The sequence below is a fragment of the Mchenga conophoros genome, linkage group LG19, assembly GCF_057382185.1.
Source record: "Mchenga conophoros isolate Kocher_MC1m ecotype Shallow Benthic linkage group LG19, M_conophoros_male_GT1.1, whole genome shotgun sequence".
NCBI lineage: Eukaryota > Metazoa > Chordata > Actinopteri > Cichliformes > Cichlidae > Mchenga > Mchenga conophoros.
The window spans coordinates 30,430,291-30,442,777 of NC_140544.1; the positions used below are offsets into that span (position 1 = coordinate 30,430,291).

The 12,487-nt window shown below is 43.5% G+C and overlaps 1 protein-coding gene across 2 annotated transcripts in view; it reads left to right on the plus strand.

Moving 5' to 3' along the window:
• Positions 1–12,487, plus strand: part of LOC146552618 (latent-transforming growth factor beta-binding protein 2-like) — a 90,230-nt gene that overhangs the window by 35,712 nt on the left and 42,031 nt on the right. For both annotated transcript variants that reach the window (XM_085256322.1, XM_085256323.1), the window contains exons 5-8: positions 479–652; positions 3,502–3,702; positions 5,091–5,374; positions 6,362–6,464. In XM_085256322.1, the coding sequence (XP_085112448.1) occupies positions 479–652; positions 3,502–3,702; positions 5,091–5,374; positions 6,362–6,464 (762 nt within the window). The remainder of the gene's footprint in view (positions 1–478; positions 653–3,501; positions 3,703–5,090; positions 5,375–6,361; positions 6,465–12,487) is intronic.

The window sequence follows — 12,487 nt, forward strand, 5'->3', positions numbered from 1 at the left end:
GGAAATGTGATGTGAACGTCACCAGTTTTCCCCCCCCTTCTCTTTGATCCAACGTGCACAGCTGTCTGCCGTTCCACATCCTCCTGTTTTTAGCCACGTACCGCAGCGACGGCTGTTGAACAGCTTCCCACCATTACACAGTGCTCACCTACACTCTCTTTGTTTCCTTCACCCATACACATATCCAAAACACCTTCTCTCAAAGATAAAGGGCTTGGAGCCTAGCCCAAAAACCTAATAGCCTTCTCACCCCCCCCTTTTTTTTTTTTTTATTTCTTTTGCTGGTCTGTGGCACATCGCACGTTCAGCTGCAGCGTGCCACTGGCCAACCGTCAGCGCACACCCTCGCACTTATAAACCTCCCTTTTGCCCAGACGGGGAGTGTGTCACAGTGAAGCTGAAGGTGGAAGGATGCAGCTCGTCTCTAGCCTGTCTCTGCTGCTGCCCCTTCTCAACCAGGTGTGTGTGTGTTTTCCAGGGGCCAACCTCACCTCCAACCTGGATCGCATCAAGATCGTCTTCACACCTATGATGTGCCGCAGGGTGTGCTCTGGAGGGCGTTGCTATAATAGCTGCGAGAAGGGAGACATGACCGAGGTCTACAGCGAGACCTCGCCCCATCAGCAGCCGAAGAACCAGGGCTTCCGACTCTGTGAGTGTCGACTCCGGCCCTCTGACTATCAGCAATGCCTGTCTGCCTGCTTATCTCTGTGATACTGCTCTGTGTTGTCCCTGAGTGTCTCTCGTTCTCCCTTTCGATTCTCACACACAGTCTGTGTTTGGTATCTCATTCTTTTTTTTTATTGGGTGAGCTAGATAAAATGGGCATGCTGTCTGTTCTGAATACCAATCTTAGACAGGAGGCAGAGTGGTGTAGATTAAGCATGAGAGCTATGCTGAAAACTTTCACTGTCAAAGAAAAAGACGGACAGGGGAGAGCAGATTAAAAGCAAGCTCTGTAAAAGGGGCCTAATCTCCCCTTGTACACAGACACGTGGACCTAGTGGTCCCACGCTCCCCAACACTTAGCCCCATCCCTTTTGCGGTTTACACCTCGCAGTTGGCCTCGCCGTTAACCGTTTAACATGCTCTCTGGGAGGGCAGGAATGGATGAAAAAGGAGAGGGATAGGCTGAAAAGAGAGAAAGAGTAGCAGCATGAACAGGGTTTTACAGGGATTACATTAAACCTGTCATTTATCCAGAGGGCTTTGCTCCAAATTCACACAGGAGTGTCCATGGGATAGCAGGGGGCGGCTAGTGCCAAGACGAGGGTCGTACCCCCTGCGTGTTTCTGAGTTTTCTCATCAGGTTTAATGGTCCAGCTTAGACCTCAGACTAATTATGGATTAGAGATGAAGGGCGCGCATACCACACACATACATATATAGATCCGCTCCAGTTACAACTCTCATAAATATAAACTCAAACAACGATACAAACATGCAAACAACCCTCACCGAAATGCACTAGCTTATTTAGGGAGGACATCGCAGGCTTATGAATATATAAACAGGTCGATGTTGCAGATTTATGTGCACATTAGCAGGGTTTTGGAACACGGTGTAGATATTCTAAACACTTCAGCATCCTGGCAGAGACCCTTCACGAGATTACATTCCCGGCATTTCCACTTTTTCCTCAGTGGTTAGTTTTTATGTCCCACTTTTATTCTCAAACAAAAAACAAAAATCCCCTGTCTTCGTTATGTAAAAGCATGTGTTAAAGAGCACATTAAAAAGAGATTGCTTTCCATTTAGGCTCGCATCCTGTTATTGCTCGGGCCTGCGTGTTCGTCCAGGAATGTCAAGTGGACAGCAAACAGTTATCTCATGCTGTTGTTACGTTGCTTAAACGGCGCAGTAAAAACAGCGCAGTAAAAACGGCTGGATAATTGCAGCAGTGCCTCTCGATGCACAGCCTGTGTACAACACTTACTTAAAGCTGATATTAGATTGGTAGAAGTCTGTTTATTGGGTGAGAAGTGTGTGCGCATGTGCGTCTCGCTCGTTAGAGGTTGTTAAATGGACAGAAAGATAGGCAGACATGGAACCTGCTGCGGAAAGTCGACAGTAGGATGTTGTCTAAGAATAGTTCCTGCCCCATACCAGGGTGGGACTGGCCTGACACAGACCAGTGCAGACATGCATCCAACACTGAGAGGTTTTAATAGCCCTCCTTGAGTTGATAATTTAGCCCGCATGTCGAATCACAGGAGGTCTTTCTCTGTGTCTGGACATATTTAGTCTTTCTGCCCGTCTCTGTCCCTGCATTGTTTCTCCTTCGTTTTATTTCTGTTTCTTTTTATTCTGTTTTTAATCTATTCTGTTAGCATTCTCCTGCTAATCCTGTTACTGTCCCATCTGATACACGATTCTATTCTTGTTCTATTCCTCCCTCTTTTCGTCCTGTGGTCTCACTCTTGTTAATGTTATGTGACAGGGAGCTCATTCCCTACATGCCATCAGAACCCGCCAGCATCTCCCTGTTCCCTGTTTGCACCCTGTTAGCCTCAGTGAGACACAGAGGATGAAGTTCCCTGTTTGTTTCCATGTCTGGCATTCTCTTTAATCTCATAGCATGCAGGCCATTTGAATCTGTATCTTGCAAAACAGTCTCTTGTTTTTGTAGAAGTGCATTGCTTCACTTTCTCATCCTTCATGCTCCAGAATAGTTCTATATTCGTCATAGTTGGATAGATTTTTTTTCCTCATTTGATTGTCTTTGATGTTTTCAGTTAGGAGAGGTCAGGTCAGAGTGAAACTGTAGATGGGAACAGGCCCAGGTATGTAGGGCGCTGGGCTGGCACCCATCCCTTATGCCAAAAGATAAGGCAATGAAAGGGCTGTTAAAGCACTACTGTCAAACACCATCTGGCCACTGCTGGTCTGTTCTGTTTTTCTTTCCACGGCAAATTACAAAATATAAATCAAATTGTAGACAGAACACATTTTGGACTTGGATTTACTTGGATGGCTATGAGCCAGTTGCACTCCTATCAATTTCTGGACAATATTTGATATTTAGGGGAACTTTTTCGCCTTTTGTCATCCAAACACGTGTCCCATATGGTATGTTGTTATTATTTTCTGCAAATTATTACAGCATGAATCATACATCATCACTCATCATCCTGCACAGGAGTATGTAATTACTGATGAGAGGCAAAACATGCTATTGAAGGAGGCACAGCGTGAGGGGCATGGCTCTGTCGCGAGGACAAAGTTGAGATTTTATAAACGTCATGTGGAATGAGGTGTCTGGTAGTGCCAAAGCAGAGAACAGCATGACTGTTGCTAACCGTTTGCAAACAAAGGCTGTCCACAGGAAGCCCTAGCACATGCCCTTCCTATTAGGACTACGCCTTCTGTTTCTTATTACCAGATCCTTGTGTGTAAGGTTAGATGATGCTGTGCAATTAAATGTGGTATGTTGTGTATTCTAAAGATTCCTCTCATTCATAACCCCTTTTTTTCTCCGTTTCTTGTCCTTCATCTTTGCAGTCTTCTGTCAGATCCCCTGTCTTAATGGAGGCCGGTGCATTGGCAGGGACATGTGCTGGTGTCCGTCAAACTCAACAGGACGGTTTTGTCACCTGCCAGTCCCTCCTCCTGCCCGACCCACCCCTCAAAGCCACAGGAACCACCAGAAACCAAAATCTCCATCCCATTCCATGTACACTCTCCCACTGTCCAATCAGCCAGGTAATCACGCTCCGGCACGCCTCCCCACTCACTCTAACTTTATTAGCATGTCTTCACATTACGAGTGCTGTTAGCTTGACACTGTGTGTGTGACATTGGCCATCACTTTTCATTTAGGATATTGTGCATATTTAAGAGACCTCAGATTGACTGTCAGTTAGCTAACATGTTCATTTCTTGATGACTCTGGCTGTACTCGTGCCTCATAACTGCAAGGTTTCCATTCTTCTAGTAAAGCTTACACTCCAACAGAGAAGTGTCGAAAAAAGAAGCAAAACACAGTTAATAAACAACAATTGTGGGTTTCCTGGCTCTTCCTTTCTTCCAGAAGCAAACGATCTCATGAATGCCTGCGATTAATCCGTTTCATTCAACATAAAATAATCACCTGACTTGAATTTTGCAACAGAAGTTGCCTTAATAAAAAAAAAAGGAAGAAAAAAGCATAGCTTCATTTTTAACATTGTTTATAGTATAGTGTTATTGCTTTCCTTGCCAACAGCAGAGGTCACTTTCTATTTTAAGCAGAACAGCTCATAGATGACTCAGTACAAGTCATCTTATTGTTCACACAATGCCGCGTTCACCAGACAGAAGATATTAGAAACAGAGCACGGCAGCAATACGAATTGTTGTGAATAAAAGAGATAAATTCACTCTCATCTCCTGGTGTAAGCTATCGTGTCCTCCTTTCTTAGTTTCTCATTTTAGGGAACAGTTAAGTAGAAGCAGAAGGTCAGTCTAAATTCATTTAAATTACACTCAGACACATTTCATCCTCTTCTGAAAAATTAATTACTTAATAATTGCATTTAATGACAAATCCAGTCAGTGTGTTATCATGGTACAGGAAAGACATTGTTTGTCCTGCCTGTATGCTTTATATATGAAATGGAGCCATTCTTGTCCTGGACTAAGTTTTGCATTTTCTCCTTGGCTTCTGCTGTCTGTGTGTGAGGTTATGATTCATGAGAGTGGGTCGGGATTCTGGGAAAAAACCTGGCACTCCCTGAAGATGGATGCTTACCCCGTGTCAGAAGGACAACAGAGCCTCACATTGCAACATCTTCTCAACTCTTCAGCAAAACTGTTTTCAGTCTTTAAAACGATTTGATTTAAACCAGAGAATCCGAAACGCTCTGTGTTGTTGTTGTTTTGTAGCATCTTAAGGGCCTCTTCACTGCCAGGAACTACCAATATGCACCAAATCTCATGACTTGATGATGAAGCAAGTGTTTGTGTAAGACTTTAGCTGAGATCTCATGCACTGCAGTATATATATACAGATTTTATCCCTTGGCAGAGGATGCTTCCCCTTAAACGGTTCAAATTTTGACACTGTAAACTATCTACTATGCTGTGTAAGCTTTGGATCTCTTCTTCTCCAGTGTCTCTCCACCCATCCTTGGTCAACGTCCACATTCAGCATCCTCCAGAAGCTGATGTCCAGATCCACCAAGTAGCTCGAGTCCAACCTGGGCAAAGACCAGCCACCACAGAGGGGGCTCACTCTGTCCAGCAGCGCTCCCAGCCTGGAAACGGACACGAACACGCCAGCGAGCACAGCAGCAGACACCCACACGCTAACGGGAATGGCCACGGCCACGCCACAACCCACATCCGTCAGAACGGAAATGTTGGAAGATGCTTTCAGGAGACGGTCGATGGACAGGTACCGTGTACACTGCTCTCAACTTATATCAATACACATAAAGTATTGTGGTCTAGGTGTTGAAACGACTGGAACGCAGTGTTTTAGCCACAGCTGCCATTATATAGTCACATCCCTTAACCTTCTCTGCTAGCTGTTGCTTCAAACAGGAAGTTTGTGAAAATGATTTATGTGTAAAGTCCGGGATTTATGAGGCTTGGCCACACTGGCCATCTCATGTTCCACCGCTTCATCAACAAAAGCATGTTATGAGTTAGGATGCATTCAGAAGAGGTGAAGGTGAGGCTTGAAACCTCCCCATGTGGCCCAAACGGTGAGATTTTCATCGCCTGTGTGCTCAGAGTGTGGCACATTTTGTAGATTTACTGTGCTTTGCTTTAATGTATCCTAAAGCACTTGGGAAAAGGAAAGGACTTTAAGTGGCAGTGCGTGAGCTCGGCTAATCTCAGACCTCATACAGCATCTGTTAGCTTGGCTATTGTTGGGTCTTATTAGTATTTCAGTTGCAACAACACAACGAGTTGTTTTTGCCAGAATTAGTTCTTGAGTTTGTTTGTGCTCAAGTGCTGTTTCCATTATTTCCTCTCTGGTTAAGTAAGGCAATTTAAATTAAACCACTTAGTCACTATGTCAAAGAAGAACTAAACTTCAGCAAAAGAGCAGATTCACCCTGCAAATTTCCATATTATTTAACCATAATAGATTCAATCTGGAGGAAAAAATATCATCTCTTAAGTTTAATTTCTATCAGACAAAATCCGACAAGTAGGGTTTGATAGGACATTTAACCAAGAGCCCTTAATGCAGCACACCAGGAGTTTCTTAGCTGTTCTTAGGACTCGGTGTGTTTATGTCCACCTCTAACTAAACAGTCTCCGATGTGTCTGGCACACGCGCTTGCACACAAACAAGCGTGCCTACCCAAACATGTAACACTCATTCTCCAAACTTGTTTCATAGATTTAACACAGATGTGTCTTGTTGTAGTGCGGCAAGCCTCTTCCAGGGCTAACCAAACAGGATGATTGCTGTGGAAGTATTGGCGCCTCTTGGGGCCTAAACAAGTGCCAAAAGTGTCCGACCAAACCAGGTAAGCTGTTCTGACTAATCCACCAGAGTTATGTCACTTTTTTCATACAGAATTAAACTAATCTGGTTTAATTCTGTTTTGCTGTTGATGTTTGTCCTTTGGTAATCTTGCTCTGTGCCACACATCAACTCAAAAGGTAGAGTTTTCCCACTCTGATTGCTTCATATTAAGGTGTCTAAAAATTAATGCCTTAGCAGCCATTGTTTATGGTTGGTGGAGTTTTATCAGAGCATGTTTTACAGGCCTAAACAATGCTAATGAGCGGTGATGACTAGAACATAGCGGCCTTTGTTAGATTTCTAAAAACCTTTGAAAGCGGCTGCGTGACTCGCCCATGCTCCCAGTTGTTAAAATGAAGCTGTTTTCACTTCCATAAAACCAAAACCGGGAAGCAAATGAAAACACATTTAGCATGAAGATGAGAGCCTGGCAGGCGTGCCACCCACCCTGCGGGCAAAGCAAGCCAATGTGGCCTTGAATGAATGAGGAAATGAGCAACTGGTTCCCAACCAGAGATGCGGTAGGTAAGTGAAACAGCAACAGGGTGGTTGTATGTTGGCAGGAAGGCTTGGTGGTGACACTGTCCACTGTAGATGGGGGCTCTGACAGCTCTTTTTACTACTCGGAGAGCACGATGTGGTCCATGCACTGGTTTTGGCACTCCCACAGCGTACAGTGCCACATGGGAGATTCAGTTATTTCCCGCGTATCTCAATCATATTATGGTCATACCCCGCAGATTTGCTAGTTTTACTGTTAGATTGACTGTACCCTCTTTAATATCTGACCAGACGTTGATCAGAAGCAGACATCATCTCTCTCTGTCTCCCGCCTTGATAATAGATGTCGATCTATTCTCTTGCCTCCCACGCACTGTCTCCCCAGGCATGCCAGATTCCAATTCTTTCTAAGTCCACGGCATGATCTCTTTTGGCTCCCAGATGTTTTCCCCTGCTCCCTCCTTTGAAGTTGGGGGAGAAAACAGAGTGAATACCCAATTTGCTCATTTTTGTGGCTCCTTTTGGGGGGCAGCATATCGTAGGCCAGGGTCACACAATGGCAAAGAAAGAAAGAAAGAAAGAGGGAAAAGTTAAGTAAAAAATGAAGTCATATACTCTCTCCCAGAAGTCTTTGGGTGAGTTTTAATACGAGAAATACTTTGAATTCCTCCAAGAGTGCTATTGTTCTCAGGGTAAAGACTTGGGCTTTATCTCTAAGCTACATTCCCTGCTTACTCGTCTAGGTGTGTGCTTTCTCATGCGTTTGACAGGAATGATGTGGAGCTCCTGAAGAATGATGTGTCTCTCTTTATTTTATAGCGACTGAGTCAGCCGTCGGCTCGCAGTGAGGAGAGAGGTCGTGTAGCTTAATAGGACTCTCCCGTGTGTCCTGTTGAGTACGTGATAATGATGTCATGAAAGCCCAGGTTGTTTCTAGGCGTGCATTACTACCATTGGTCAGTTTATTGCTAAACATGCTGTTGACTAAGAGCAAGGCTTGCTACTTCATTTTTTATGATATTGGTAGAAGATGCCAGAATGACCACAGTTTAATGGGGTGCTGTTGCAGACAGGACTGCTAAGTCTTTGCTGCCTGCCTGCACATCACTGTCAGTATATCTGCATCGCACTCACGCGATACAGTCATATAGATCCAGAATGCATTGCTACTGTTACAGTCTGGCTGTGTCTCAAGTCCGTAAATGTACAGTTAGTTGTGTTACACAGCTGGATATGATATATTATTATGCACCAAGAACACTGTATCGCTTAGGGATATTTTGTGGGCTTGTTTTACTGTTTGTGCATGTGTTTGTGTGTTCATTATATTAAGAAGGTCTGACATTGCAGAGGCATAAATGCCAGTGTGTCCCATCTCAGTGGGAGATGAGGTCTTAGCAGTTAGTGCCTTTAAAAGTCACATGCTGAGGATTCCTGGCCTGTAATGAGTTCCAGATCGACCAGGCTGAAGTCAGCTCCATTTCTTTAGTTCGGATGATGAAGTGGAGTAACAAAGCAAACCCTGTGCTTTTCTTGGATTTTAAACCATTTCATTCCATCACTGCAATTTCTTTCAGCAATGCAGAGGTCCTCGAAGTTTGAGAACTAACCAGTGACTTGTTAAGTCAAGTGAGAAAGAGAATAGGTGAGTTGGACAGGAGGTGATTTGGTTACATGAGTCCCATTAAGAGAAACTGGATCCGTTATAAGCTGAGAGGAATTTTATCCTTGAAAAGCAAGTGATAGGGCTGTTTGTGCAAATCTCTGGGTTAAGGATACATTTCAATCAGAAAATTAATCAGAGGTTCCCAGTTATCTGAAGGCAAATTGCTATGGCCCAAGTCTGACCTATACTGTCGTGTTGGCATCACACTCTATAGCTGGCAGCCTTTTCCTCACTGTGTTTCACTGCTCATGGAATTTCACAAGCCATTTGTCTCCCCATCTGTCACTGATGGGCAGCTTTCCTCTCAGTGACTCTCTCCATGAGCCAGGCTGAAGCCTTGGGAGGCTTCCCAAGGAGTCGGATCAGAGGTCCCCAGGGACTTTAAGTAACCACCACACCCACGGGAGCCTTGGCTTCCTCTCTCTAACCCTACCTTCCTGGGTCACCGAGGTCACCGTGTTGTCACTGCCCTCACACTGTTTTGCCCCACCCTCAATCCGACCTCTGTCTGTGTAAGTCATCTGCCTCTTTTTGCTCCCCACTCCTCTCTGTTTTCTCTCTGTAATGAGGAAGCTATTCTTCATGAGGTTTAGATCAGTAAAGTCAGATGAGGCGAAGGAGGGGCGGTGGGGGTCGGGGGGCACTCGGAGAGCTCCACAACTTCCAGATCTTCCCACATGAACTCATCCCTTCCTAAATCTTCCATCTATTCCTGAGACATTTAAACTGACCAGCTAAAGCCTGTGCTTCTTGCTTTTTATTAGCGCTGATCAAACAAGAACACTTGTTAATGACCAACAAAAACCAGAGATGCGATTACTTTGCCTTAGAAACAAGCAGCAACAGAACAGATGCACTGGAACAACTTCACAGCAGCTTCTCGTGGTGATCAGATAGATGTCGCATCTCTTTGACAGCATTTGATTCATTGATGTTGACTTAGCGTTATCCCTTAACAACTCAAATTATGGAATCTATTAGCTGGGCAGCAGTGTAGCTAATCAGCGCTGAGCCGACCTAACCACTACGAGAAATAAATCCCAGTTGGAGGCGCATGGATTTGAAATTTGCGATGCTTCTTAATTCGATACAAGCTACGTTAAGCATGTTTTTTTTATTGGGAATGTTCCGTGGCATGCCTTATTTTGGAAGAAGCCCAGGTGGTAAATAGTCCACAGATATCATGGAGGAATGTGGTTCTGTTTTAAATGTGTTTCATGCGGGTTACACTGCCATCAGCATCTTGGAAAAGGACATTATTAAGCAAAATTGTCAAACTACAAACACTCACATGACATGCATACTTTCGTGAATAGAGACAATGAAAAGTATGTTTTCAGTAAAAGATTTAATGTGGCAGAAAAATGAAATAAACTCCTCATCAAAGCTGTTTTTGTCATTGCATCATATGTCCCATGGGATCGTTGTGTGAAAGCAATACTATACAGATGAGACTGCTGTTGATTGAGCAAATGCAGTATGTTGCAGCTTTTACATTGGTATGCATTCGCAGTGTGACGCTCATGCTAACCGCACGTATCTTTGCTGATTAGCTTTAGCTTCACTTGCAGGGACGTATTTACAGGCCGTGTGATATGGACTGTGCCAGATTGGCAAGTATGGCTTTTGCCAAGGAAACATTCTGTTTTGAGAGAAAATGACTTGTCTTTAAGCTGTTTGCTCCAATCAAGTATTGGCTCAGAGGCCAAGAAGAGATGGCTCTGCCATCGTTGCGATTCAAAAGACCTGAAACTCTGTGATGATTAAAGAGCTCCGTTTGCTCCTTCTTTTAGTTCGTCCTGTGGCAGAATGTCAGAAAGTAATTTTATGGAAAGGATCATGAGGTCTTGGCTTTGCTCTTGGGTCTTTTCTTAGAGTATACCCCGATGGAAGAGAAAGGAAGACTGTCTACCGTTTGCATCCTGTGGATGGCATCCATCCCTCCTCCCTCTTGTCCCACAAGTTCTCAGGTTTTCCAGTTGGTTAAGAGAAGAAGCCCAACACTGAGGCAAGTCCCTGGAGAAGCTGGTGAAGGGCTCTGAGCCCTGTGATTGATGGACCAGACCACTCAATCGTCTTAGAAGAACTGCCTGCAGGCCGGGTGGTCTACATTGTGATCGCACCAAAAATCTGCAATTAAAGATTTCTGTATGGCTGAGAAACCCATCTGACTCTAAGCTTTCTCCCTTCTCAGCTTCCTGTCTCTTTTTTTTCTTAGCCAGCTCTCTTATTTTGCATAAGCTGTCCTTTCATTTGAAATCCCAGCAGTGCTTTTCACTAAACAAATTTTACTTAAGGGATTTATTCAGATTTAAGTTGGGATAACACCAGCTATCAAGAAGTTTCAAGGAATCTGAATTACACTTTCAGGTCAGGGAATTTGAGCAAATATTATTGAACAGCCTCCAGTGGAATGCACAACACAACTGAATGGAGATGGACAATAAATTAGTGAGGCGTGACGAAGTCTTTTGTTGAACAGGGCTAAATGGATAGACAACAATTGAAAGGTTTTGTCTGTTCCCTCTGTGGATACAGACACGTCTGAGTTTACAGTCTTTGTAACCAAGGGCGACACTAATGATGCGCAGCTTGAGCTCACTCTTGCAAGCCACTGGCTGTGGAGCTCTATATTTTCTACACAAATCATTGTAGAAACAAGCATGGGAACTGGCACGCCATTAAATCAGGACACAATCATGCTTTACTTTTTGGATATTAATGAAAATTACATGGCCAAGTTGTCACCCATTTTTAGTTTTGGGGCTGATTATCTTTTCTTGAGGTTAGAAGACAAGGTTCTGATTCGCAGATACAGTTTCAACCAGTAATTAGGAAAGTCATTGTGAACTTTGGCAGGCAGAGCGCTTTTATGCAATTTTTTTTTAACTAGCCACAAACAGCTCAACCCTGTGGACCAATAAAACTTTTACTGAACTTATCTTAAAGTTCAAGCATTTTTAGGTCCAGGATATGCTTAAGGAAACTCTAAGTACTATCTGCCTGTTAGCTTGTAGTGAGGAATTGATTTAAGTGCAGGATACAGAATCTAAAGCTTTATTAATTAATAAATGACACTTCAAAAAACTGGCAGAAGAACCTAGAAACCCAAAAGAGGAGAAAACCGACCTTTACTCAGCAAACTAAACTGACATCTAAGGAAACAAACAGGAATTTTAAAAAAAAGTCAAGGCAAAAACTTGGAGACCTGGTAGGCACATGAGTGCAAATAACAGATAATCTAACAAAGACACAGAGGAAGGAGGACTCTAAATACACAGAGCAGTGATTACATGATGAGACACAGCTGGGAGCAGGCAGACAGGTGAGAACAATCAATGACAGGTGAAGTCCGTCACAAAGGAGGAAGTAAAACTCACACAAGACAGGAAAGAGAACCCTTCAAAGTAAGGAACTAAAGGTCAATTGAAAAATAAAATCAAAACACTAGAACGGGGATGTTGAACTCGTTTTACATCATGGGCCACATACAGCTCAGTTTACAATTGAGTAAAATGTTTGGCATCACTGTCAGTGAAAAAGGGTTTAACCATGAATTTAATCCCTGAGATATCTTATTATTAGAAACATAAGTACAATTTCAACAGCATGTCTCAGTTTTTTCAAAGAATTCAGCTGTAGCAAATCAAAGACATTTGTCAGCACAACTGTTTGGGCTTCACGTCTAAGAAATAAATGTGTAAAATTTACAGAAAAAAGTTCTGGTAGCTCATTGCCTATACTGTCCTGTAATTATAAAGCAGAAATGTCTGTTAATTCACAGAAAACCTCCTTTTTGGGGGTGTGGTCCCATTGTAAGAACAGAAATTTCTTTAGTTAGTTGTGAAAAAACAGGA